Here is a 24880-nt window from a genome sequence, read left to right on the forward strand (position 1 = left end):
CTATGATGGCATCAAGATGTGTTTGGGCCGCAGCTTAGGCTTGGGCAATCGGCTTTTTTCATGCATGCAATGTGTCCTTCCATTGTTGTGTTTTTCTTGTTGGCTCTCTTGGTTGTTGTGGAGTGGAAACTGCGATGGAACGAGTCCAATCGGCGACATCGAGACGTGCTCGATGGTCGTTTGCGGAGCACTCAGTTTGCGCGAGCCCTGTATTTTTCTCTTATGAGCCTTGTCATCGTGTTTTTTGCTGTCATATTCCGTGACGATGATGTGGCAGGGTTTGTGACAGTTTAGGATCAAAGAAATTAATTGGCAAAAAAGGTATGTTTTTTTGTCTTGTTATAAGAATAGAAACAAGATTAGTGCCTGCCAGCTCACATGCTCTGGCTGCTTAGGGAGCTGGCGTTTGTGCCGCCCCCTTCCAAACAAAACCTCAACCACCAAGCCTGAGCCCGAGCCCAAACCCTGGCTATAAGCCACCGTCGCTCCCCTCCCGTCCCCATCGACACCGCGTCGTCCTCCTCGGTTCCGCCTCCCAGCCCCAGCCCCAACCCCATCCCCGCCTCCTCCTCCCATCCTCGGTGGCTCGGCTCCCCGCTGCTGACTCGCTGCGGTGCAAGGCAGAGCAAAGGAGAGGAGAGGAAATTGAATAGGAGAATCGGCTCCAATTTTGCCACCCATCGACTGACCAAGATGGCTGATATACCCCTCTTGCCAGTCACCAGTGATGGCGCGGAGGTCGAAGGAGGAGCCGCGAAGCCCAAGAAGAAGGAGACCATGATGTCACTCTACCTCACCTTCTTTGAGACCGGTGCCGACGGCAAGAACCGTGCTTGCAGGCTCTGCGACAAGACATATTGCCTTACCACCGCCACCAGTAAGCAGAGCACACACCCAACCCCCATTCTTTTTTTTACTTGAGGTTACACATCAAGAACAGCGTCTATTCTGCGCATTAATTCATTGGCGTGGTGATACATGCACGCTGTTGAATTCAGCATCCGTTTATTTAGCTTGTGATAAACAACATGGGATTGCAAAATGAACAAACTCGATCCAAAATTTACAACTTGGTAATGAAAACTTTCCTTGGTTTATGGGTTTCTCAGAACCCGCCTCTCAAGTTGGTTTTCGAAGAAGAAAGAAGCAAAAAGTTTGTACATGCCACGAGAAGGGACCGAGCAAAAGCAACTTGGTGCTTGGAGCTTTCTCAAAAGCATCACATGGAATTGTCTTCCCCTCTCTGGCTCCGGAGGGATATGTCAGACGCCGCCGAGGCCTATTTGGCAGCTACGATGACTCTGAGACGAGTTTGGGCCGTAGCTTGGGCTTCCGCAATCGGCTTTTCAGGCATAGAATGTGTCCTTCCATTAGTTGTTGGCTTCCTTTGTCGTTGTCGTGGAGTTGAAGCTACGACGAAGCGAGTCCAGGCAGTGCTCGATGGCCGTTTGCGGAGGGCTCCGTCAACGTGAGCCCCGTGTTCTCCCCCCTTGCGAACCTTGCCGTCGAGGTCGAAGTTGTAGTCGACGTGTGTCGGTAGCCAGGTTGGCCGGTGCCGGTGTCGGTGGCGAGTTGTGTTGCTGTCATGTTCCGCGATGGTGGTGTGTTAGGGTTTACAGCAGTTGAAGCTCCTCCATTCCTTTTAATTGACTGACGAAAATGGCACCGTGGATTTTTATCATGTTAAATAAAAGGTCATAAATAAAAATAGAAACAAGATTGGCGACGGTCAGCTCGCACGCGCCAGCTGCTTATGGAGGGAGCCGGCTGGCGTTCGAGCCGGCCCTTGATTCCGACCCAGACCCCGACCACCGAGCTCGAGCCCGAGCCCAGACCAAACCCTAGCTCCCCACCCGCCCAGATCGGCGCCGCGCCGCGCCGTCCTCCTCGGCTCCGCCTTCCCCTCCCGTCGTCGGCGGCTCGGCTCCCCGCCCCGCCCGCCGCCGCCGGCTCCAATCTTGCCGCGCTCCGTCGACCGACCGTGACCGGGGATGGCTGACATGACCCTCCTGCCGGCCGCCGGCGACGGCGCGGAGGCCGCCAGGCCCAGGAAGAAGAAGACCATGAAGTCGCTCTACCTCGCCTTCTTCGACACCGCCGCCGACGGCCGCTCCCGCGCCTGCCGCCTCTGCGGCAAGACCTACTGCCTCACCACCGCCACCGGTAAGCAAGCAGAGCGCACACCCGCCGATGACCCCAAAACCATTTTTTTTTTACTGAACAAATCTTCAGAACGCATCAAGAACGCCGTCAGTCTGCGCATTAACTACTATACTTTAGAACACTTTCCTCCGTTCACAAATATTACTCCCTTCCCAAATTACTTGTCTTAGACTTGTCAATGCATCTGACACTAAAACATTGTATACAAATCTAAGGCAAGTAATTAAGGGCGGAGGGAGTACAAACTCTTTTCTGAATCGGATGTATATAGACACGTTTTAGTGTGTTTGTTCACTCGGTTTCAGTGCATATGTAGTCCATATTGGCACGTTTTAGGGTGTTTGTTCACTAATTTCAGTGCGTATGTAGTCCATATTGAGATATCCAAAGCATCTCATATTTGTGACCGAGGGAGGAAATACTAACTCGCCTCACATCCGTTTCACAACGGTTCCAATTGTGATGCAGGCAATCTGGGGAAGCATCTGAACAACCGGCACCCCGGCTACGACCAGCTCGCCGACCACCACCTCCATCTGCAGGGCGAAAACTCTGCCCAGAGCGCCGTCTCCGGCATGTTTGCCAGGAACAAGAAGCCGCACGCCCCGGCGCGAGCTCACCCGCAACCTCAGCCTCAGCCGCAGGCACAGGTTCAAGTTCAGTCTGTTCAGGCTCAGGCCAAAGCGCGGGCCGTCCGCGCTCAGCCTAGCGCGAAGCCGGCGGTGGACGTCGACTACGTCAACTGGTTGCTCCTTCGGTGGCTCATCGGCTCCTCCTTCCCGCCCTCCACCCTCGAGGACAGCTCGTTTGTCGAAAGCTGCAGGTATCTGAACCCGGCCGTCAGGCTCTGGCCGAAGGAGAAGGCTCAGGAGATCACCCTCCAGGTGTTCAGGAGCATGAAGGAGGACGTCAAGGTGTCCCTGCAGCGCGTCAGGTCCCGGCTGTCCATCTCCCTTGAGTTCTGGACTTCCTACGAGCAGATAGTGTACCTGTCTGTCAAGTGCCACTGGATCGACGAGAGCTGGGTCTCGCAGAAACTCCTGCTTGACGTGTGCCGGGTTCGGTGCCACTCCACCGGTGCTGACATTCTGCGAGTTCTGCTGGCTGTCTTGCAGGATTTTAACATTGACTTGAAAATCCTTGCTTGCACGCATAATAACAGCCAGCATGCTATCCATGCCTGTGAAGAGCTCAGGCGGGAGCTCGAGTCCCGGAAGCTCCCCTTCTGCTACATCCCCTGTGCCGCAAAGGCACTAGAGGTTATCATCGAAGATGGCCTACAAAATGTGAAGCCTGTGCTGTCCAAGGCCCGCGAGTTTATCCTCGAGACCAATTCGAACCAGGAGATGATGGTGGATTTTAAGCACTGGACTGAAGTTTACCAAGAAGGCCCGTGTAAATTCCCTCTTGATCATTCGGCAAATTGGAACGGCAACTACAATGTGCTCGACATAGTAAAGAAGGTACTGCACAGTCCATGCCTGCATCTTATTTTCCATCACGACTGTTGGTTTTTTTGTTCACGTTTTTTAATGTTTTTTCTTCAGGCCCCTAATGCGATGGATAACACCATCAAGAAGTTTCAAGACGTTTTTGGGTCGAGGGACTGGGTTCTGAGTGACGAGGAGAAGTCAGTGGTGAATTCATTGCACTCGTACCTTGAGCCGTTCTACAAAACTACGACCAACCTTTGTACCTGCAAATTACCAACTGTTGGGCTGGTCTTCTTCTTCATGGACCATGTCTTTGAGTTGATCAATGTCTGCCATGACAGCAGCCACCAGAAATTGTTCGAGAAAATCGCCAGAGACATGTCCAAGACAGCTCGTGAATTCACATCTCAAGCTTACAACATCTACACCTTCACGGCTGCCATTCTTGATCCGAGGATCAAAGGAGAGCTCATCCCTGACGCCCTCAACTCCGCCAGCAACTTGGAGGACGCAAGGGACCATTTTGTCAGAGACTACAGCAGCATCTTCCAAGCTGCCGGAAATGGCTACAGCACCCAGCAAGACAACACTGAGGGTGATGGCGCCTTCTCCTTTGCTGAAGAGATTATTCGCAAACGCCGTCGTGTCAGTATGAGCACTGCCGCTGATGAGCTCACTCAGTATCTCGCGGAGCCCCCCGCACCGATTTCCACTGATGCTCTGGAATGGTGGAGGGGGCACTCCTCCCGTTACCCACGGCTCTCGTTGATGGCCCGTGACTTTTTGGCAATCCAAGGGACCTCCTTGGATCCTGAAGAACTGTTCACAAGCAAAGGGGACAGTATCCACAAGCAGCAGTACTGCCTTCCTCTTAGTAGCATGCAGGCTACAATGTGTATAAAATCGTGGATGCAAAGTGGGTATCAGTTCAATTTTCAGTCGACCATCATTGATTTCGAGAGATTAATCGAGTCTGCTACTGCTCCTGATGCTGTAAATGGTCCAGAGTCTTCTTGAGGAATAAATGGTCAGAAATTCAGGATCCTATCTGTTTCATGTACCATAGGTTCTCATCATGTAAATAGTTCATCTAAGCTGCAGAATGCCGGTTTGTTTGTAGTCTCTGCACAAAATCTCAATAGTCAGAATTAAGGTGAGCAGCCTGTTTTTCAGAATCATAGACATGTAAGGATCTTGAAGGTTATCGTAATCAGGAGCAACAATGCAAAAATTCAGGTTTGTTTCCTGTGAAGATGGCTTAAATGCTTAATACCATAAGGAAGAAAATGTGATCAGAGGGGTCCTTTTACTGCCCTTTACTCTATAATGGTGTAATTCTCTAGGCAGTTTTTTTTGTTATCGCAATATTATTACTTTGCCAGTACTACAGAGGGTGGCAAAAGTGCTAGAGTTCAGTCCAAAATTACATCAATGGTATTCATTGGTTTCTACTCCAGTGTGCTGCCAAGGAAGATGGGCATCTGATTCTGAAGAAAACAAGAGAAGAAAAGAAACAGATGGGCAAGTCATGTGCATTAAATTCATGTGATTTTACTGATTATTTTTGTTGTTGCAGAGGAGAGAAAGCAACTTGAAGTTTGCGAGGAAGGTAATGCCGTAATGCTCCTCACGTCTCCTCGGCATCGGTTCAATCAAATTTTTTATGACATGGGGTGCCATGAATTCTCGGTATCGATGGTTTTAAAATTCTAAGATTCATGCTCGAAAGTCACATGGGAATGGGCTGGGAAATGAGAATAATGCATAAAGTAGTAGATGGTGTGCAAGAATCTTTAGATTTTATTCTGCTGGAATGTGACCTCACCCACACATGGGACAGACTGCCATGCCCACAGAAACACACACATGACACCTATGTTTTAGAACCTCCAAAGCACAAAACTGCCAGTAAATATTTTTGCGAGTGAAAATGCGTGGGAAACTGCTGGTAAAATATTTTTTGTGAGGGAAAATGTGTGGTATAAACTGCTGGTAAAATATTTCTTGTAGTGTCCAGAATTGTCGAGATATGATGCATGAAACATCAACCGATTCATATTTTCCTAGGGGAAATGAAACATCTTATGGAGCTAAAATCATGCATGGGACAGTGTTGACTTTGATCCATGGCAGCCATGCTTGGATCTTCACTCTGATTTGTTTGGCTTGTACTACATTATACTGCATATTGCAACACCCATTGTCAACAACTAGAGTAATGGAGCTGTCACATGGCCGAAACCGCGATCCGACCTTGGTTCTGCACGATTGGAACCTAGATAGAAATCTCTGGATCTTAGGACCACATGACATGATCACTGTTTTTATTTTCTGCATTCAAGGCACCGACCAGTTGCATGACGCAGCATCTCCCTGCATCATTTTCCTGCCTTCCTGGCCATCATTATACCGCACTGATTAGGGATTAGCGGCATTTCAACGACGTTGTTTATCATAATCGGATCGGTTATCTCGTGATGGGCGATGTTTATGACAGTCGGTTCCACATGTCAAGCATCTGATGATGCGTTATCGTGCACTTATTAGCACTAATAGGTGCGATCGTCAGCTACAATCTCTTTTCTTTTATTCAGAAGAAGCATTTTAGAGCACCTAATGCGCCCTTGTTTTTTCCCATCTAGCTCTCAAGTTTCTTCATCCAGCACTCTAATTATCTCAGAACCATGTGGTATACAGGGTGAATATCATCATTTCTTTTACAGCAAACGATCATAATTTGCCTCAGATTCTTACACGAACTTTAGAAAGTGACAATTAACCGCGAGTTTCAGTTTACCATTTTCAACCGCGAGTTTCAGTAGTTTAGAAAGTGACAATTAACCGCGAGTTTCAGTTTACCATTCTCAACCGCGAGTTGTTTTTCTTGCTCTTTTTACCCTCTAGTCGTGAGTTATTCCACATTTTGTACTATTTTACCAGCCTTCCCCATCCTGACATCTCGAGACCGCTTATCAACACTGGAAATTACTAGTTATTAGTACTTTCTAAAAATCACATATTGCTCATTTAACACCACCTTGAGGGGCACTTGTTCCAAAAGACTATATAATTATAATCCTAAGTATGCATTTTTTTTCCATATTTAACTTCGTATTGGTAACTAAACTAAGTTGAAGACAGTGAAATTGCGAATTCGGGTTTCAAGGACATTTAAGGAATCAAAAAAGCAACACTATAATTTGACGTACGATTCTAAATGTTCTTTTAGAGCAGGTATCACTCAGTAGAATCAAGAGAATTCTAGCTAATTATGATTGTCATACTTTGTTGATGTCGCCTCTAGGACAACTTCCACACGAGGTTGTTGGGATGGGGGCAAAAATGCGGAAATAATGCATGACGACTATGGGTAAAACTAGAAACACAATTTTTAACCGGGTAACTTTCAACACTTTCACACAAATAAAGGGGTAAAAGGTTAAGTTTAACTCTTACCGTAAACTCTTACGCGGATTCTACAAAGTGACCGTAGACCACGAGAAATTACAGCTCGTCGCAAACGATGGTGCAATTAGATCAATTTTTTTTCTACTGTACTCAGTAACAATGTGTTTTTGTTGATGAGAAATTCGTGTCCCCGCTGTACTGAGACATGATGGCATCATCGTCAGCAGCATCCTAAGGAGTTGTCTCGAGCCTCCTCTAATCACGCACTAACTGCAATTAATTCCAGTTGCATTACAAAACTGTTTGACCCTGGAGAGAAGAAAACACAAGTAGCCACACGATCTCCGATGTTTGCGAAAATGTTGGTAGCAGAAAATCTCTGTACAAATTCTGTGGCGATTTACTTTGTTAATAACTAAGATCCCTTTTTGTTTGCGAAAAAAGTTAACTAAGATCCCTGACAAATGCTCATTTGTCAACCTCAGATCTAGACCCGGTGAGATAATAAGGTTTGCGCGATTCATGGATGGATGGATGCTACTCAGGCCCGCCGCCCAGTTGACGCGGAATTGATTTTAACTGCTTTCATCTCAAACTCCAGTTGACGCGGAATTGATTTTAACCGCTTTCATCTCAAACTTGTAAAAAACTTTGTATCCCTTTGATCTTTGGTTCAAATTAATGAAACAACTACTTTCATCTCAGCAAGGCTCCCTGTTGCCATTTCAGGACTTAGGGTTCCTTTGATTGAAAGGAGCTCTGGATCCAAACCCCTGAGGTTTAGTTTGGATCCTTGGAATTTCAAAGGAATTTTTTTTAGAGAATGCGAATGAATCCTTAGGGACATTTTCTTTCCTGAGGATTGGTTTGCACTCAAGCCTCTTTGTGCAATTCATTTGTTTTCCATGTGGTGTCAAATACCCTTTGATCTAAATCCCCATAGCTCAGTTTTCTAATTCGAAGAACTCAAGATAACATTTCACTGAATCCGACCGTGCGTTGTTCTTGTATAAATCAAGGGGAGGATCTTATGTTCCCTGCAAAAGAAGAAGATGGTTTTATGTTTCAATAGAAACAACAACTTTATTTTCATTGCACGCGATGGCGGGACCCTGTCTAGGTTTCACTAAGCTGTGTAACATCATGTTCATCTAGGTTTTATTGGACTAGTTACAGTGCTCAGAACTTCAAATCCCGATCACATAAAAAACAAGGAGAATTGATCTAAAAGGAGTGAAGCAAAAACATGATCTGCCATGTATTTTTCCAGAGCTTGTGCTCTCTTTTCTTTTCTGATCTTACACGTGCCGCCGCGATCATCTAAAACTTGGATAAAAATTCAACATGGATGCATGCATCCATGGCCTAGGGTTGCTGCTGGGAAGACAGGATGGCGTCCAGCGCGGTCTTCACTTGGGACAGCTCCGGCGCCTTCCCTCCTTGCACCGGCCAGAACTCGTCGGTCGCCAACACCTGCGCACACACACCGAATATGCGCGAACCGGGTTATAATTCATAGATCCGACATGAGACTGTATGTAGTTCATAGATGTGAATTGGGTCGAAAGAGTAGTCGACGCATCGATGACCGATCGTCGCGTACCTTGACTTGCAGCTGCAGGAACTTGACATAGGTGATTGCCTTCTCGAGCATGGTGACCATGTCCACCTACAGGAGTTGGTTCCATTCAGAAAATTAGCAACTAATGACCAGGTCATTTTTTCACACAAAAACCGTGCTGAAGCATGAGAAGAAGTCATGGTACACACCTTCGTGCCGTTGGGTACAAGATCCTGCAGAACTTTGAGCCTCTCACTGATGCGCTCTCTTCGGACCTAAAGATCCATGATCGATCGGGTAACATGGATTAGTTCGGCTTCGTCGAAACAACTTTCTTGCAGTGCAAAGAATCTTGCACCACAGCAATAGGGAGAAATTGACTCATGCTGATTCTACCTTTGCAACAGCGCTCTGAGGATCCTTGGTAGGGACAACTTTGGCCTTGCTCTTCCTGCCTCCTCCACACTGCTTCTTCGCCGCTGCTTGCGCCTCACCACCCTTATTAAACAGAAGGAAACTTATCAGTTTTTTTTCCCACTCAAATTGACTAGATGCAAAGTTTCAGAAATGTGTCGTGATGCAAGGGAGGAGAAATTTGATGTAGGTACTTACCGAGCTCGAGCGCTTCTGCGCAGACTTGGCCGGCTGCTTGATGCTGCTCTCCTGGCTTTCTGGGACGACATCGGCCGACCCTGGGTTCATGAACCCAAACCTGGCCGCGCCGTGCTGATGATCGGCCATGCTGTCCATCCAGAGCGCGCAGTCATCGTCGCCTGTGCCGGAATTATAAGCCAGCTGATGACCGGCACCGCCGGCATGCTCAAAGCTGAGCACCGACGAGGTGGAGCTGGAGGAGGCGCCCGGCGTCCCGCCGGAGGCGTTGTACGCCCAGCTGTAGTAGTCCGCCGCCGACCCGCACCCACCTTTGAAGTTGTCGACGAAGGAGAGCTGGGGCAGGGCGGTGGCAGTGTCGTCGTCTTCATCGTCACCGTCGACGACCACGCCATGGTAGCCGAAGAGCTCGAGGGACATGGAGGAGGGCTCGTCGTCGTACATCGCCCGGAGCTCCCGCGTGGTGGCCCGCTTGCTCGCCATTGGCTAGGCTAGGCAGCTAGCTGCTCTGTGTCACTGTTCCCCACCTAGGTGAGACCGAGCTACTGGTGACGGTGTTCCGGGAAGCTACTACTGGCTAGGGTTCAGGGCAGCTCTTGGCAGGTAGCTAGCTAGGCTCTGTGAATGCATGAGACGTGCAAGCATGCGGCTACTTATATAGAGTGAGGGGTTTCTTAATCGAGTAGGCGCTAGTGTGCAGAGCTTAATGAGCCAGCAAGGTCTTGAGCTGTCAGTGGAATATGGGGTCAAGTGCTAAGAGGGAGACAGACAGCAGTGGACCCATGACTAATTCCCTTGTTATGCTCAGCTAAGTAAGGTAATTAAGTAGTAGTAGTAGTAGTAGAAGTGGAACTAATCCCCTCCACCCATGTTCCAGTGCCACATAATCTACACTCCTCCACATCCGGGCTCTCTCTTCATGTGGCATTCAAGGCCAAGTTGATGCTGTTTACATTAGTTAAACAAGGGGGAGGGGAGCTAGGTGGTGATGACGTTGTGACAAGCTTGTATTCAATTCAGTTCAGGCTTAGCATGCATGCATGAAACAAGCTTGCTGGGGAACTGCAATGCAAATAATTAGCTGGGATGTCATGCTCCCATAAATGCAGCCTCCCTCTCAACCTCCATTGCCATGTGTAAGGTAGCTAGCCCATGTGTAAGGTAGCCAAGCAAAAATATGTGTAGGTTCTTATATTGGGTAACTTCAATTATTTCCCTGGTATATTGATCAGCCGTACGCCGTACAAGAGTACATATTTCTTCTAAATATTTATTAGGTTACAAAATATTGGTCAGGTTTAGGCACCTGCTAGCACAGTTATGTCAAAAACAAGAAACTATCTCCTACTACTTCCAATTAATGGAAGCAAATTCTAGTTTCTTGTGTTCACTGTAATATATTTGACATGAACTTTACCTTCATTAGCGACTAATGCAGATCACCAACAGTTGCACGCAGCAATTCGCCGCAGACTTAACGAAACCAGGTACCAATGTAGAATTGTATACATATATGCTCTCCAGACCAAGTCATCGTAAACGTGGCTCAAAAGTACTGGACCAAATGCAGTAAACTGAGAGGAAGCATCCATGCGTATCCTACTCACATGGGAAATCGTTTGTTATTCACACGTACCTTAAAAGAATATCTTGTGCCGGGGCGATGCGCAGGATAAACACCCCGTGGACATCCCACGCGGATCAGGATCCGCCTCCGGCTTCGACGTGCGCTCACGATCGACCCGGTAAATTCCCTGTACATGGCCTGATTAATGAACACAGTGTGTCCTTTCTAAGCTTCACATGGCCTAGCTAGCAGAGCTCAGCACTGCAAGTGTCACACTTATTGCAGGAGCATAAACAAAGCCCTCCTTCCCCGAGTATAAACTGATAAACCCTGGACGTGCGACGCAGTCGCGGAGCACCCACATCGTCTTTCCCTACCAACCCAACCCGACGGAGCCCCTCCCCGTGCATCTCGCTGTAGGAATACATATTGGAAACGACGTACGGGGTACTATAATAAGGCATCTCCGTGACTAGTTGACTACACAAGGACGTCTACAATTATACATATATACATGCTAGGGTTCGAGTAAACAACTGGTGCTGCATGCCTGTACTATTCCTTGTTGATCAGGCAGATGCATGGGGGGATATGGACGGCTGATGCTTCGAGCAGCCTGCAGATGGATTTTCTAGTGTGGCTTTCTTATCTGAACTATCTAATGCTTTCTTTCTTATCTGAATTCACTAATGGTTTTCTTTCTTATCTGAATTCTCTAATGGCTGTACAGCTACAGGTTATGATACCAAGGCTAGCTAGCTAGCTGCCCCTTTGCCGACCACGGCACGCGTACCCACCCACCATCTTGTCCCTAAGCAGCTTAGTCAATACTCGGTACTTACTGATGAGTAACGCCAGCATTCCAGTGATGTGCAGGCTATATATACTACTGACAGCAGGATATGCAATGCAACTGAGGTTATTTGTATAGACTAGAGTCTCTTACCTCATGGAGCCATCAAAACGCGTCTCCAAGTATGTTGCTTCGCAGTTACTTTTATCTAGGTACCCCTCTGGTTCAGGTCCCAGCATGCACTGCAAAACATAACCTGTTCAAGACTTAGGATTCAGTAGTAATATGCTCGTGAATTAATAATCGCTAGGCAGTGTTAACTCTACCTTGTCACGCACCCCAGGTACTGCAGGATACAGCTCATCATATCCTACGGACGAGCTCTGGAATTCTTCAGTTATGGGGCAGGAAATTCAGTGCATTATGCAAGTCATTGATACGAATCAGGATTTCAGGCATTGCTGAGACATTGCACCCTCAGCTCCAAGATAGCATTTCTAGTAACGCTTCTTTCACCCTTCAGTTAAAATTGGCACACAAAAGTAAATTGCACCCTTGTTAAGCAATAACCACACCAAAACAACCGTCATAATTCACTTCAAGGAGAAAATTTATAAAACATGACATCATCAGAAATTTCGAAAACAAAGAACATGGTACCGGTAAGCTTCGTGTTGCCTACATGACATGCCTACTGACACTAGATTATGATGGGGCCTGTTTGGCCCAGTTAACCTTTGGCCTTGTATTAGTTAAATAAGCTTAACCAGTTAAGTTACGACTTCGAACCAAACAGCTTATTCAGGCTTAACATTAAACAGAACATCCCTGCCATAACAGTGTCAGAGCAAGTAATTTGCCCCAATTTAAGCTTTGGCCTATTATTTAAATATGCTTAACCAGTTAAGTTAGGACTTTGAACCGAACAGCTAACTTATTCGGGCTTAACGTTAAACAGAACAGCCCTGCCATAGTAGATTCAAAGCAAGCAAATGGGCCACAATTAGGCAGGACCTCATGACTTGTTAGTTTGGTTGCCCAAATAGCTTCAGGCTTATCTATAAGCTATAAGCCAGTTGAGCACCTTACAGGACAAGCTTAGTAGCTCACAGAAATTGAATAGCACAAGCAAGTATACAGCCAACTGAATTACTACTGTCTAGTAGAGTCACTTGTCTCAGGAGTTAAAGGAGTTTAACAGTAGAAAAAGGTAAAACATTGTCTTTGCTAGGGGCAGATCTTCCAAGAATGAGACACTTCCCTTGGAACAGACTGAAGTATTGAACACCTAGACAATTTCAAGTTGATGAGAACAAAGTTGGCCATCTACCCCATAATATTATGGGACGGAAGGAGTATTAGACTACATGTGCCAGGCCCTCGGGCTATAACCTGGGTATTATTCAATATATCCCTTTTGGCTGGGGTATCAAGCAAACTCACATAAATACTCTTTGGTCCCATACTCACTCACAGGAGTGCCATCAGCAACCGGATTTGTGGCAATGTTTGGGGAGAAAGAATGAATGACAAGTCGGCCCCAAACTGGGTGGCGTGTCCACCGCCTCATGTCGAATACCAGGGTTAAATTCAGTGAAACGACATTAAGAGTACAGGATCCTAAACCAGACCGTTGCAGAGTTCAAGGTTGAAATGTGAACTGGGGGAGAGTTCAAGGTTAAGACTGTTTGATTCAAACTGGGAGAGAGTTTGAGGTTGAAACCGTTGCCTCAATTTGAAGTGCCAAAATAAATAGGGTAGATACAAGCTGATGATACATATGAAACAGCAAAGAAATAAATATAGGGGGTGTATTCATGTTGAAGAGATAAGAGAACCACTGAAATTTCAGCCATGAGCCACAAACTTCCACTACAGACATGTTTCTGTAAATATCTTAAGATATAACTGACATAAAGCAACACGAGGTAATTCAATACTAGCAACCTAGCATTACAGAAGTCAAGAGAAAAGAGAACAGCCTAGTATCGCGAAGTTGCATCACAATCTGAAGAAAGCTTGTACTTCTAGTGTTCGACAGATGAAACATTACCAAGAGCCATCACTTCACTTGTTCACCTACTGGAGTCCTCAAGCACCTTGTTGTAGAGCAGGGCACGACTACGAATCCACACCTAATGATGCCATCTGTCTGTCGAGCTCATTGCCAGCCTTCTTCAGAAACACATCCCACCCACTGCCATCCCCCCAATCCAGCATATCATACGGAATTGCTGTCATTAACCCTGGCCTCACTGCACCCTGCTGCATCACCACTCGAAACTCCAGCTCGTCCTCCCCTCTCTGCTCCTCCTCAAGCTCCTCCCATGTGAACAGCAGCGGCAGGGTATAGCCACCCCAAGGATTGAAGTCGATCAGCTTCACCCGGCCATCGGCTCTCACATACACATCAAACGTATAATTCTCTGAAGCGAACTGTGGCTCGATGAATTCTTCGAAGAAATCCTCGATCTTAGGCTGCACCTCAGCGCTCCACCCAGGCAGCGAAGGGTAGTAGGCAGACGGGTCCCTCTGCGACACGCCGACCAGCTTCCGCCCCCGCACAAAGCAGCGGAACTCCGACTCGGGGCGGAGGCCTGGGTACCACTTGCGGAGCGCGAGGTAGTACTGGAACCCATCGTCGACCCAAGTCTCATCATCATCACTGCTTTCTTGTTCGGCATCCTCTTCCGGCGCACCACTCCCACCGCCACGGGCACCTCCATCGCTGCAATTCTCACCAGGATCACTCAGACCGCCCTCTGCGGCATTCCGTCGAACAGGCTTGGCGCGCAGGAAGTCGTGGCAGGAGCGGCGCGCGGAGACGAGGTCGTGGGCGACGCAGTCGGAGGCGCGGAGCAGCATGGCGACCTCGGCGAAGCAGGTGCAGCGGACGGTGCCGTCGGCGGCCATGAAGACGGCGTCCTTGGGCGCGCTCCAGTTGAGCTTGGGGAGCGCGGCGCCGCCGAGGCCGGCGATGGCGGCGTCCACCGCGGCCTCGAGCTCCGGGAACGCGGGCGGGGGCAGGCCCTCGTCATCGTCGGAGTCGGAGCCGGAGCCGCCGAAGAGGGGGTCGGTGTTGTCGCGATCGAGGAGGGAGACGGGGTCCGGGAAGTGGCCCTGGAGCGGCGGGAAGGGCGCGCGGCCGGAGGTGAGCGTCGGGGGCACGAAGGGGAGCGGCCCCTGCTCGCCCTCGTCGGGGCCGTCGGGGCCGGGGTAGGCGGTCCGGCCGGCGAGGTAGCGGAGGAAGGCGGCCGGGAGCGGGATGATGGCGGTGGGGACCGTGTGGCGCCGGAACGCCGGGTACCACTCCTGGATCTGGCAGCGGAGCAGCTCCTCCAGCAGCATCTCCGCCGGCTCGTCGGTTGGGTTCGGCGGCGGCGCTCGGCGTCGGTCCTCGTCGCCGGCGTCGTGCTCGCGGTTCGCGTGGTGGGAAGGCCGGGCTGCGAACGAGGGGGGGCCTCAGGAGGGTTGCGTTGGGCCTACTAGTACGCGCATTTGTTGGGCTTCTGTACTCGTTGGGCTTCGTGCCGCATTGTTTTGAAAAACGTTCATCAAAATTCAAACTTTCTTCATTGAATTACAAAAATGGCCATCAAATTCCAAATTTGTACATAGATTTTCAAAAAAAAATGTTCATCCATTTTTTCAAGATAAATGCTCTTACTAATTGTTTATCATCGACTTCATTTTTTTCTTCATAAAATACAAAAACAACGTTCAACATTATTAGGAAATTCTCATAATTTTGTTTTCATAAAAATAAAACACGTTCATTGTTTTGAAATCGCTAACATTTTTTTAATTCAAAAATTGTTTTTGAATTTGGTGAATATTTTTCAAATCCGTGAGCATTTATCATTTTCCGAACATTTTTAAATCATGAATAATTTTAAATTCTTGAACATTTCAAAATTTGCAACTTTTTTCAAATCCCAAATTATTTTTTAAAAGGAAAATTATTAAAACAGTAAAAAGCAAAACAAAAGGGGCTTCCTGGTTTTCCCGAATAACACATGGGCCCTTGCTGGTTCCCTGGCGCCATACGCGCCAAATAGGAGGTCCGCACATAAGCGGCTTTTGGGGGTCGACCCTATGTCTTGCTTATAGAGAGACCTAGAAACCCCCGCTGAAGGTGATAAGTGAGATCGGCCGGTCCAAGAGCAAAGGAGGTAACAACCTCCTTGTTTTCTTTCCTTTTTACCTTTTTTGCCTAGTCGACACCCTTCTCTTGGTCCACGAGGTTAGCCTCGCGGGAGGTTCGGATTTGAATTCGGGAGCCGCCGCCCAGGCTGCGTCGCATGGTTTGGTGATGTAGAACCACTCTTTCTGCCAGACCTTGACGATGTCCAAGCAATCACACAAGCACGACACTGAGATTTGTTAACGAGATTCACCGATATGGCTACATCCCCGGGCCTGGGCGCTCCTCCTTGTGACACCGTCACAATACCGCACACCGGCCACCCGGGCGCCGGCACATGCTGCCGGCTCCACCTTGTGCGCATGTGCTATTATGTTGGCATATGTTACATCGTGTATCTATCCCCGCAATATATGAGAGGCATATGATACAAATTTCATATCCTATCTAAACACAATACTACTCATTGTCCAAATGGAACCTACCTTGTACAATAATATTCGACACAACTCTAACAGGCCGACCCAACATGCACTGTATAATGCCACCCATGTCCCTTTCCACATATACTTGCAGGACGTACAACTCCCCTATTTTGTCTATATATATGGAGAATTTCACGGTCTAGTGAAACACTTGGATCCAATCTAGTCTACCTCGACTTTTCATTTTACCCACATACTTGTCTATTTAACATAGCGACGGTCTAACTTCAAAACAAACCATGTTGACTAGACTTGTCATAACATACCTAAAAGATCTGGGGAGGTAATTGTCGTCTAGTCCGAGACCGTCCAAGTTTGTCGACTAAAGGCCCACATTGCACCCTTGCATATATTTCCACAGCTACTTGCACAACGTACAGCTACCCTTCTTGTCCATACCGGCAATTGGCAGGTCAGTGGGCACTTGAATCCAATCTAGGCTACCTCGTGTTTTCCTTTACCCTATCCTCATGTATTTATGATGAGAAAATTGCAAAAAGAACCACCACATTTGTCTTTAGTTTTTTTTAAATACCACTTTTCAAATGAAATGAAATAAACCACCAGTTCATCCTCTAATGTTTTGCTCGGTTGACGTTGTTTCTGACCAGTGGGACCCACTTTGAGGATGACGTGGCTCACGGTAACGGGCAAACGGCCGCCAGATCCCAATCTATTGTTTCAGCACTATATATAGTTGTAATACAAATTAATAATCTTGTGAACGGGAGAAGTTGTTAGTAGTAAGGTTGCAGCCATCCTCATAATACATATTTATTCCCACACAAGGGCAGGACGGTTACGTCGCCACCGTAATATTCTTGTCATGGATGTGTAGCTCCGTGGCAAAAGGGGGCTAACGGGCAGTGGATTTTAGGAGGACACATAGTTTCCTCTTGAATTGAACAACACCTGTGCTGAGAGCTAGGAAATCAATTAACCCATATGTCCTTTTCGGAAAAACATAAACAACCACATAAAGCAAGAAAATAAGTCGCGACAGATTGCGGTATGTGATTTTGTGCCCTCTTTCCATTTGACAAAGTAAGTTTCATCACAGCCAGGAAATCAATTAACCTATATGAATAGCATAAAAACGTAATTTAACATACAAGAAATAGAATAATACAATTTGTTTATTGCTTCTAACTCATATTTCCCTCATCAAGAACTGGCTACAGATGTTTTCGTGAGAAGAAAATTAAATTTTGATCCGACCTTTGGTGTGCACTTCACAGATAGGACGCGTTCTCTCTCATGGTCTAGATCTGTCCTCAGAGAAGGTTTAAATTCCACACAACCTCCGGGAATGCTTCTGCGGAACGACCTCAAATTTTTACCGTGCCCTCCTGGGGCCGTTCGACGACGCTGCGCCAGGTCCCTCGAATTACCGGCCCCTTGAGGATTTCTGGTGGTTTAAATGACAGCAAACCGCACGCAGGCGGCCCCTCCGTGGCCCCCGGTGCCGGGCCCTCCCTCTCGGTTGGGCACGCAGGGCCTGGGCATGGACTGACGACCACATGTAGGGACCTCAAGCAATATCCGTCCATGAGTTTATGTGGCGCAAATCTTGAATTTCTGGCGTTAAACCCTAGAAATGCACTAAATGCATGGAATATGGTTGGCGCCCCCGAAAAAGGCGAGGAGCATGGACTCTGGTGAGCCCAGAAAAAGTTTCAGGTCCAACAGAGGAGCGAGCACCGCACCCACTTCACAAACATGACATGTTCCCTCTCATGGTCTAGATCTTTTCTCGGAGATGGTCTAGTTTCCACACAACCTCCGAGAATGCTTCTGCGGAACGACCTCAAATTTTTACCACGCCCTCCAGGGGCTGTTCGATGATGCCGCGCCAGGTCACTTGAATTACCGGCTCCTCTAGGATTTTCGGTGATTTAAACGGCAACAACCCGCATGTTGGCGGCCCCTCCGTGGCCCCCGGTGCCAGGCCCTTCCTCCCGGTTGGGTGCACAGGGCCCAGTCATGGGCCGAGGACCACATGCAGGGACATCGAGCCCTATCCGTCCATGAGTTTATGTGGTGGCGGCGCAGATCTTGAACTACTGGCGTTAAACCCTAGAAATGCACTAAATGCATGGAATATGGCTGGCGTGAAGGAAATATGCCCTAGAGGCAATAATAAAGTTATTATTTATTTCCTTATTTCATGATAAATGTTTATTATTCATGCTAGAATTGTATTAACCGGAAACACAATACATGTGTGAATACATAGACAAACATAGTGTCACTAGTATGCCTCTACTTGACTAGCTCGTGAATCAAAGATGGTTAAGTTTCCTAGCCATGGACAAAAGAGTTGTCATTTGATTAACGGGATCACATCATTAGGAGAATGATGTGATTGACTTGACCCATTCTGTTAGCTTAGCACATGATCGTTTAGTATGTTGCTACTACTTTCTTCATGACTTATAAATGTTCCTGTGACTATGAGATTATGCAACTCCCGTTTACCAGAGGAACACTTTGTGTGCTACCAAACGTAACAACGTAACTGGGTGATTATAAAGGTGCTCTATAGGTGTCTCCGAAGGTACATGTTGGGTTGGCGTATTTCGAGATTAGGTTTTGTCACTCCGATTGTCGGAGAGGTATCTCTGGGCCCTCTCGGTAATACACATCACTTAAAGCCTTGCAAGCATTGCAACTAATGAGTTAGTTGTGGGATGATGTATTACGGAACGAGTAAAGAGACTTGCCGGTAACGAGATTGAACTAGGTATTGGATACCGACGATCGAATCTCGGGCAAATAACATACCGATGACAAAGGGAACAACGTATGTTGTCATACGGTTTGACCGATAAAGATCTTCGTAGAATATATAGGAGCCAATATGAACATCCAGGTTCCACTATTGGTTATTGACCGGAAACAGTTCTAGGTCATGTCTACATATTTCTCGAACCCGTAGGGTCCGCACGCTTAAGGTTTCGATGACAGTTATATTATGAGTTTATGAGTTTTGATGTATCGAAGGAGTTCGGAGTCCCGGATGAGATCGGGGACATGACGAGGAGTCTCAAAATGGTCGAGACGTAAAGATCGATATATTGGACGACTATATTCGGAGTTCATAAAGGTTCCGAGTGATTCGGGTATTTTTCGGAGTACCGGAGAGTTACGGGAATTCGCCGGGGAGTATATGGGCCTTATTGGGCCATACGGGAATAGAGGAGAGAGGCCGAAAGGAAGGAGGTGCACAGCCCCCCTCTGGTCCGAATTGGACAAGGGGTGCAGCCCCCTTTTCCTTCCTCCTCTCCCCCTCTTTCCTTCTCTCCTACTCCAACAAGGAAGGGGGGAGTTCTACTCCCGGTGGGAGGAGGACTCCTCCTGGCGCGCCCCTCTTGGCCGGCCGCACCTCCCCCCTCCCTCCTTTATATACAGGGGCAGGGGGCACCCCATAGACACACAAGTTGATCTACGGATCGTTCCTTAGCCGTGTGCGGTGCCCCCCTCCACCATATTCCACCTCGGTCATATCGTCGCGGAGTTTAGGCGAAGCCCCGCGCCGGTAGAACATCATCATCGTCACCACGCCGTCGTGCTGATGGAACTCATCCCCGACGCTTTGCTGGATTGGAGCCCGGGGAACGTCATCGAGCTGAACGTATGCTGAACACGGAGGTGCCGTACGTTCGGTACTTGGATCGGTCGAGTCGTGAAGACGTACGACTACATCAACCGCGTTGTGATAACGCTTCCGCTTACGGTCTACGAGGGTACGTGGACAACACTCTCCCCTCTCGTTGCTATGCATCCCCATGATCTTGCATGTGCGTAGGAAATTTTTTGAAATTACTACGTTCCCCAACAGTGGCATCCGAGCCAAGGTTTTATGCGTTGATGTTATTTGCACGAGTAGAACACAAGTGAGTTGTGGGCGATACAAGTCATACTGCTTACCAGCATGTCATACTTTGGTTCAGCGGTATTGTTGGATGAAGCGGCCCGGACTGACATTACGCGTACACTTACGCGAGACTGGTTTTACCGCCGTGCTTCGCACACAGGTGACTAGCGGGTGTCTGTTTCTCCAACTTTAGTTGAACTGAGTGTGGCTACGCCCGGTCCTTGAGAAGGTTAAAACAACACTAACTTGACGAACTATCGTTGTGATTTTGATGCGTAGGTAAGAACGGTTCTTGCTCAGCCCGTAACAGCCACGTAAAATTTGCAACAACAAAGTAGAGGACGTCTAACTTGTTTTTGCAGGGCATGTTGTGATGTGATATGGTCAAAACGTGATGAGATATAAGTTGTTGTATGAGATGATCATGTTTTGTTGAAGTTATCGGCAACTGGCAGAAGCTCTATGGTTGTCTCTTTGTTGCATAAGATGCAAGTGCCAAATAATTGCTTTACTTTATCGCTATACGATAGCAATAGTTGCAAGAGCAATAGTTGGCGAGACGACCATGTGACGACACATTGATATAGATCAAGATGATGAAGATCATGGTGTCGTGCCGGTAACGATAGAGATCATGACAGTACTTTGGAGATGGAGATCACAAGCACAAGATGATGATGGCCATATCATATCACTTATATTGATTGCATGCGATGTTTATCTTTTATACATCTTATTTTGCTTAGTTTGACGGTAGCATTTTAAGATGATCTCTCACTAAATTATCAAGAAGTGTTCTCCCTGAGTATGCACCGTTGCGAAAGTTTTACGTGCTGAGACACCACGTGATGATCGGGTGTGATAGGCTCTACGTTCAAATACAACGGGTGCAAAACAGTTGCGCATGCGGAATACTCAGGTTAAACTTGACGAGCCTAGCATATAACAGATATGGCCTCGGAACACGGAGACCGAAAGGTCGAGCGTGAATCATATAGTAGATATGATCAACATATTGATGTTTACTGTTGAAACTACTCCATCTCACGTGACGATCGGACATGGTGTAGTTGATATGGATCACGTAATCACTTAGAGGATTAGAGGGATGTCTATCTAAGTGGGAGTTCTTAAGTAATATGATTAATTGAACTTAAATTTATCATGAACTTAGTCCTGGTAGTATTTTGCAAATTATGTTGTAGATCAATAGCTTGCATTGTTGCTTTCATATGTTTATTTTGATATGTTTCTAGAGAAAATTATGTTGAAAGATGTTGGTAGAAATGATGCGGACTGGATCCGTGATCTGAGGTTTATCCTCATTGCTGCACAGAAGAATTATGTCCTTAATGCACCACTAGGTGACAGACCTATTGCAGGAGCAGATGCAGACGTTATGAATGTTTGGCTAGCTCAATATGATGACTACTTGATAGTTTAGTGCACCATGCTTAACGTCTTAGAATCGGGACTTCAAAGACGTTTTGAACGTCATGGACCATATGAGATGTTCCAGGAGTTGAAGTTAATATTTCAAGCAAATACCCGAGTTGAGAGATATGAAGTCTCCAACAAGTTCTATGGCTAAAAGATGGAGGAGAATCGCTCAACTAGTGAGCATGTTCTCAGATTGTCTGGGTACTACAATCCCTTGAATCAAGTGGGAGTTAACCTTCCAGATAAGATAGTGATTGACAAAGTTCTCTAGTCACCATCACCAAGTTAGTAGAACTTTGTGATGAACTACAGTATGCAATGGATGACGAAAACGATTCCCGAACTCTTCGTGAAGTTGAAATCGACGAAGGTAAAAATCAAGAAAGAGCATCAAGTGTTGATGGTTTACAAGATCACTAGTTTCAAGAAAAGGGCAAAGGGAAAGAAAGGGAAACTTCAAGTAGAATGACAAACAAGTTGTCACTCCTGCAAAGAAGCCCAAAGCTGGACCAAAGCCTGAAACTGAATGATTATACTGCAAAGGAAATGGTCACTGGAAGTGGAAATGCCCTGAATATTTGGTGGATAAGAAGGATGGCAAAGTGAACAAGGGTATATTTGATATACATGTTATTGATGTGTACTTTGCTAGTGTTTATAGTAGCCCCTGAGTATTTGATACTTGTTCGGTTGCTAAATATTAGTAACTCGAAACAGGAGTTACAGAATAAACAGAGACTAGTTGAAAGGGAAGTGACGATGAGTGTTGGAAGTAGTTCCAAGATTGATATGATCATCATCGCACACTTCCTAAACTTTCGGGATAAGTGTTAAACCTAAATAAATGTTATTTAGCGTTTGCGTTGAGCATGAATATGATTTGATCATATTTATTGCAATACGGTTATTCATTTAAAGTCAGAGAATAATTGTTGTTCTGTTTACATGAATAAAACCTTCAATGGTCATACACCCAATGAAAATAGTTTATTAGATCTCGATCATAGTGATACACATATTCATAATATTGATGACAAAAGATGCAAAGTTAATAATGATAGTGCAACTTATTTGTGGCACTGCCGTTTGGGTCATATCGGTGTAAAGCGCATGAAGAAACTCCAGAAAGATGGATTTTCGGATCACTTGGTTATGAATCATTTGATGCTTGCGAACCGTGCCTTTTGGGCAAGATAACTAAAACTCCGTTCTTCGGAACAATGGAACGAGCAACAAACTTGTTGGAAATAATACATGCTGATGTATGCAGACCAATGAGTATTAAGGCTCGTGGCGAGTATCGTTATTTTGTGACCTTCACAGATGATTTAAGCAGATATGGGTATATCTACTTGATGAAACATAAGTCTGAAATAGTTGAAAGGTTCAAAGAATTTCAGAGTGAAGTGGAAAATCATCGTAACAAGAAAATAAAGTTTCTGCGATCTGATCGTGGAGATGAATATTTGAGTTATGAGTTTGGTCTTCAATTAAAACAATGTGGAATAGTTTCACAGCTCACGCCACCTGGAACACCACAACGTTATGGTGTGTCCGAACGTCGTAACCGCACTTTATTGGATATGATGCGATTTATGATGTCACTTATTGATTTACCATTGTCGTTTTGGGGTTATGCATTAGAGACAGCTGCATTCACGATTAAAAGGGCACCATCTAAATCCGTTGAGACGACACCATATGAACTGTGGTTTAGCAAGAAATCCAAGTTGTCATCTCTTAAAGTTTGGGGCTGTGATGCTTATGTGAAAAAAGTTTCATCCTGATAAGCTCAAACTCAAATCGGAGAAGTGCGTCTTCATAGAATACCCAAAGGAAACTGTTGGGTACACCTTCTATCACAGATCCGAAAGCAAGATATTCGTTGCTAAAAACGGATCCTCTCTAGAGAAGGAGTTTCTCTCGAAAGAAGTGAGTGGGAGGAAAGTAGAGCTTGATAAGGTAATTTGTACCTTCTCCCGAATTGGAAAGTAGTTCATCACAGAAATCAGTTCCAGTGATTTCTACACCAATTAGTGAGTAAGCTAATGATGATGATCATAAAACTTCAGATCGAGTTACTACCGAACTTTGTAGATCTTCCAGATTAAGATCCGCACCAGAGTGGTACGGTAATCCTATTCTGGAAGTCATGTTACTAGACCATGATGAACCTACGAACTATGAGGAAGCGATGATGAGCCCAGATTCCGTGAAATGGCTTGAGGCCATGAAATCTGAGATGGGATCCATGTATGAGAACAAAGTGTGGACTTTGGTGGAGTTGCCCGATGATCGGCAAGCCATATTGTATAAATGGATCTTCAAGAGGAAGACGGACGTTGATAGTAGTGTTACTATCTACAAAGCTCGACTTGTCGCAAAAGGGTTTTGACAAGTTCAAGGGGTTGACTACAATGAGATTTTCTCAACTGTAGCGAGGCTTAAAGTCTGTCTGAATCAAGTTAGCAATTGCCACATTTTATGAAATCTGGCAAATGAATGTCAAAACTGGATTCCTTAATGGTTTTCTTAAAAGAAGAGTTGTATATGATGCAACCAGAAGGTTTTGTCGATCCGAAAGGTGCTAACAAAATGTGCAAGCTCCAGCGATCCATCAATGGACTGGTGCAAGCATCTCGGAGTTGGAATATACGCTTTGATAAGTTGATCAAAGCATATAGTTTTAATACAGACTTCCGGTGAAGCCTGTATTTACAAGAAAGTGAGTGGGAGCACTACAACATTTCTGATAAGTATATGTGAATGGCATATTGTTGATCGGAAATAATGTATAATTTTTCTGGAAAGCATAAAGGAGTGTTTGAAAGGAGTTTTTCAAAGAAAAACCTTGGTGAAGTTGCTTACACATTGAGCATCAAGATCTATAGAGATAGATCAAGACGCTTGATAAGATTTTTCAATGAGTACATACCTTGACAAGATTTTGAAGTAGTTCAAAATGGAACAGTCAAAGAAAGAGTTCTTGCCTGTGTTGCAAGGTGTGAAGTTGAGTAAGACTCAAAACCCGACCATGGCAGAAAATAGAAAAGAATGAACAGTCATTCCCTATGCCTCAGTCATAGGTTCTATAAAGTATGCTATGTTGTGTACTAGACCTATTGTATACCTTGCTCTGAGTTTGGCAAAGGAATACAATTTTGATCTAAAAGTAGATCACTAAAACAGCGGTCAAGAATATCCTTAGTGAGGACTAAGGAGATGTTTCTCGATTATGGAGGTGATAAAAGAGTCGGTCGTAAAAAGTTACAACAATGCAAGCTTTTACACCAATCCAGATGACTCTAAGTCTCAATCTGGATACATATTGAAAGTGGGAGCAATTAGCTAGAGTAGCTCCGTGCAGAGCATTGTGGACATAGAATATTTGCAAAAT

At 46.2% G+C, this 24880-nt stretch overlaps 2 protein-coding genes across 4 annotated transcripts; both read right to left on the reverse strand.

Moving 5' to 3' along the window:
• Positions 1 to 8121: 8121 nt before the first annotated feature.
• LOC123068229 (putative transcription factor bHLH086) lies at positions 8122 to 10935 on the reverse strand. The gene is made up of 5 exons (XM_044490736.1): positions 9178 to 10935; positions 8962 to 9063; positions 8775 to 8840; positions 8608 to 8673; positions 8122 to 8477 (listed from the first exon to the last, which is right to left on the reverse strand). The coding sequence occupies exons 1-5, from the start codon at positions 9658 to 9660 to the stop codon at positions 8370 to 8372; spliced, it is 825 nt and encodes a 274-aa protein (XP_044346671.1). The 5' UTR covers positions 9661 to 10935; the 3' UTR covers positions 8122 to 8369.
• Positions 10936 to 11662: 727 nt separating this feature from the next.
• LOC123068228 (cell division cycle protein 123 homolog) lies at positions 11663 to 15000 on the reverse strand. 3 transcript variants are annotated; one of them, XR_006431621.1, is made up of 3 exons: positions 13591 to 15000; positions 11864 to 12054; positions 11663 to 11779 (listed from the first exon to the last, which is right to left on the reverse strand). XR_006431621.1 is itself a non-coding variant. In XM_044490735.1 (1 exon), the coding sequence occupies exon 1, from the start codon at positions 14883 to 14885 to the stop codon at positions 13659 to 13661; it is 1227 nt and encodes a 408-aa protein (XP_044346670.1). In that variant the 5' UTR covers positions 14886 to 15000; the 3' UTR covers positions 13331 to 13658. The 3 variants fall into 3 exon arrangements, 1 of the variants encoding a protein (XP_044346670.1); XR_006431622.1 differs by having other exon boundaries at positions 11715 to 11793; XM_044490735.1 differs by lacking the exons at positions 11663 to 11779; positions 11864 to 12054 and having other exon boundaries at positions 13331 to 15000.
• Positions 15001 to 24880: the final 9880 nt, after the last annotated feature.

Source organism: Triticum aestivum, chromosome 3B (assembly GCF_018294505.1).
Source record: "Triticum aestivum cultivar Chinese Spring chromosome 3B, IWGSC CS RefSeq v2.1, whole genome shotgun sequence".
Classification (NCBI taxonomy): Eukaryota; Viridiplantae; Streptophyta; class Magnoliopsida; order Poales; family Poaceae; genus Triticum; species Triticum aestivum.

Coding starts and splice junctions, on each gene's coding strand:
- LOC123068229 (XM_044490736.1), bottom strand. CDS start 9,660: ATGGCGAGCAAGCGGGCCACCACGCGGGAGCTCCGGGCGATGTACGAC. Junction 9,064..9,177: donor CGCAGAAGCGCTCGAGCTCG/GTAAGTACCTAC, acceptor CTGTTTAATAAG/GGTGGTGAGGCGCAAGCAGC. Junction 8,674..8,774: donor TTGTACCCAACGGCACGAAG/GTGTGTACCATG, acceptor CAACTCCTGTAG/GTGGACATGGTCACCATGCT.
- LOC123068228 (XM_044490735.1), bottom strand. CDS start 14,885: ATGCTGCTGGAGGAGCTGCTCCGCTGCCAGATCCAGGAGTGGTACCCG.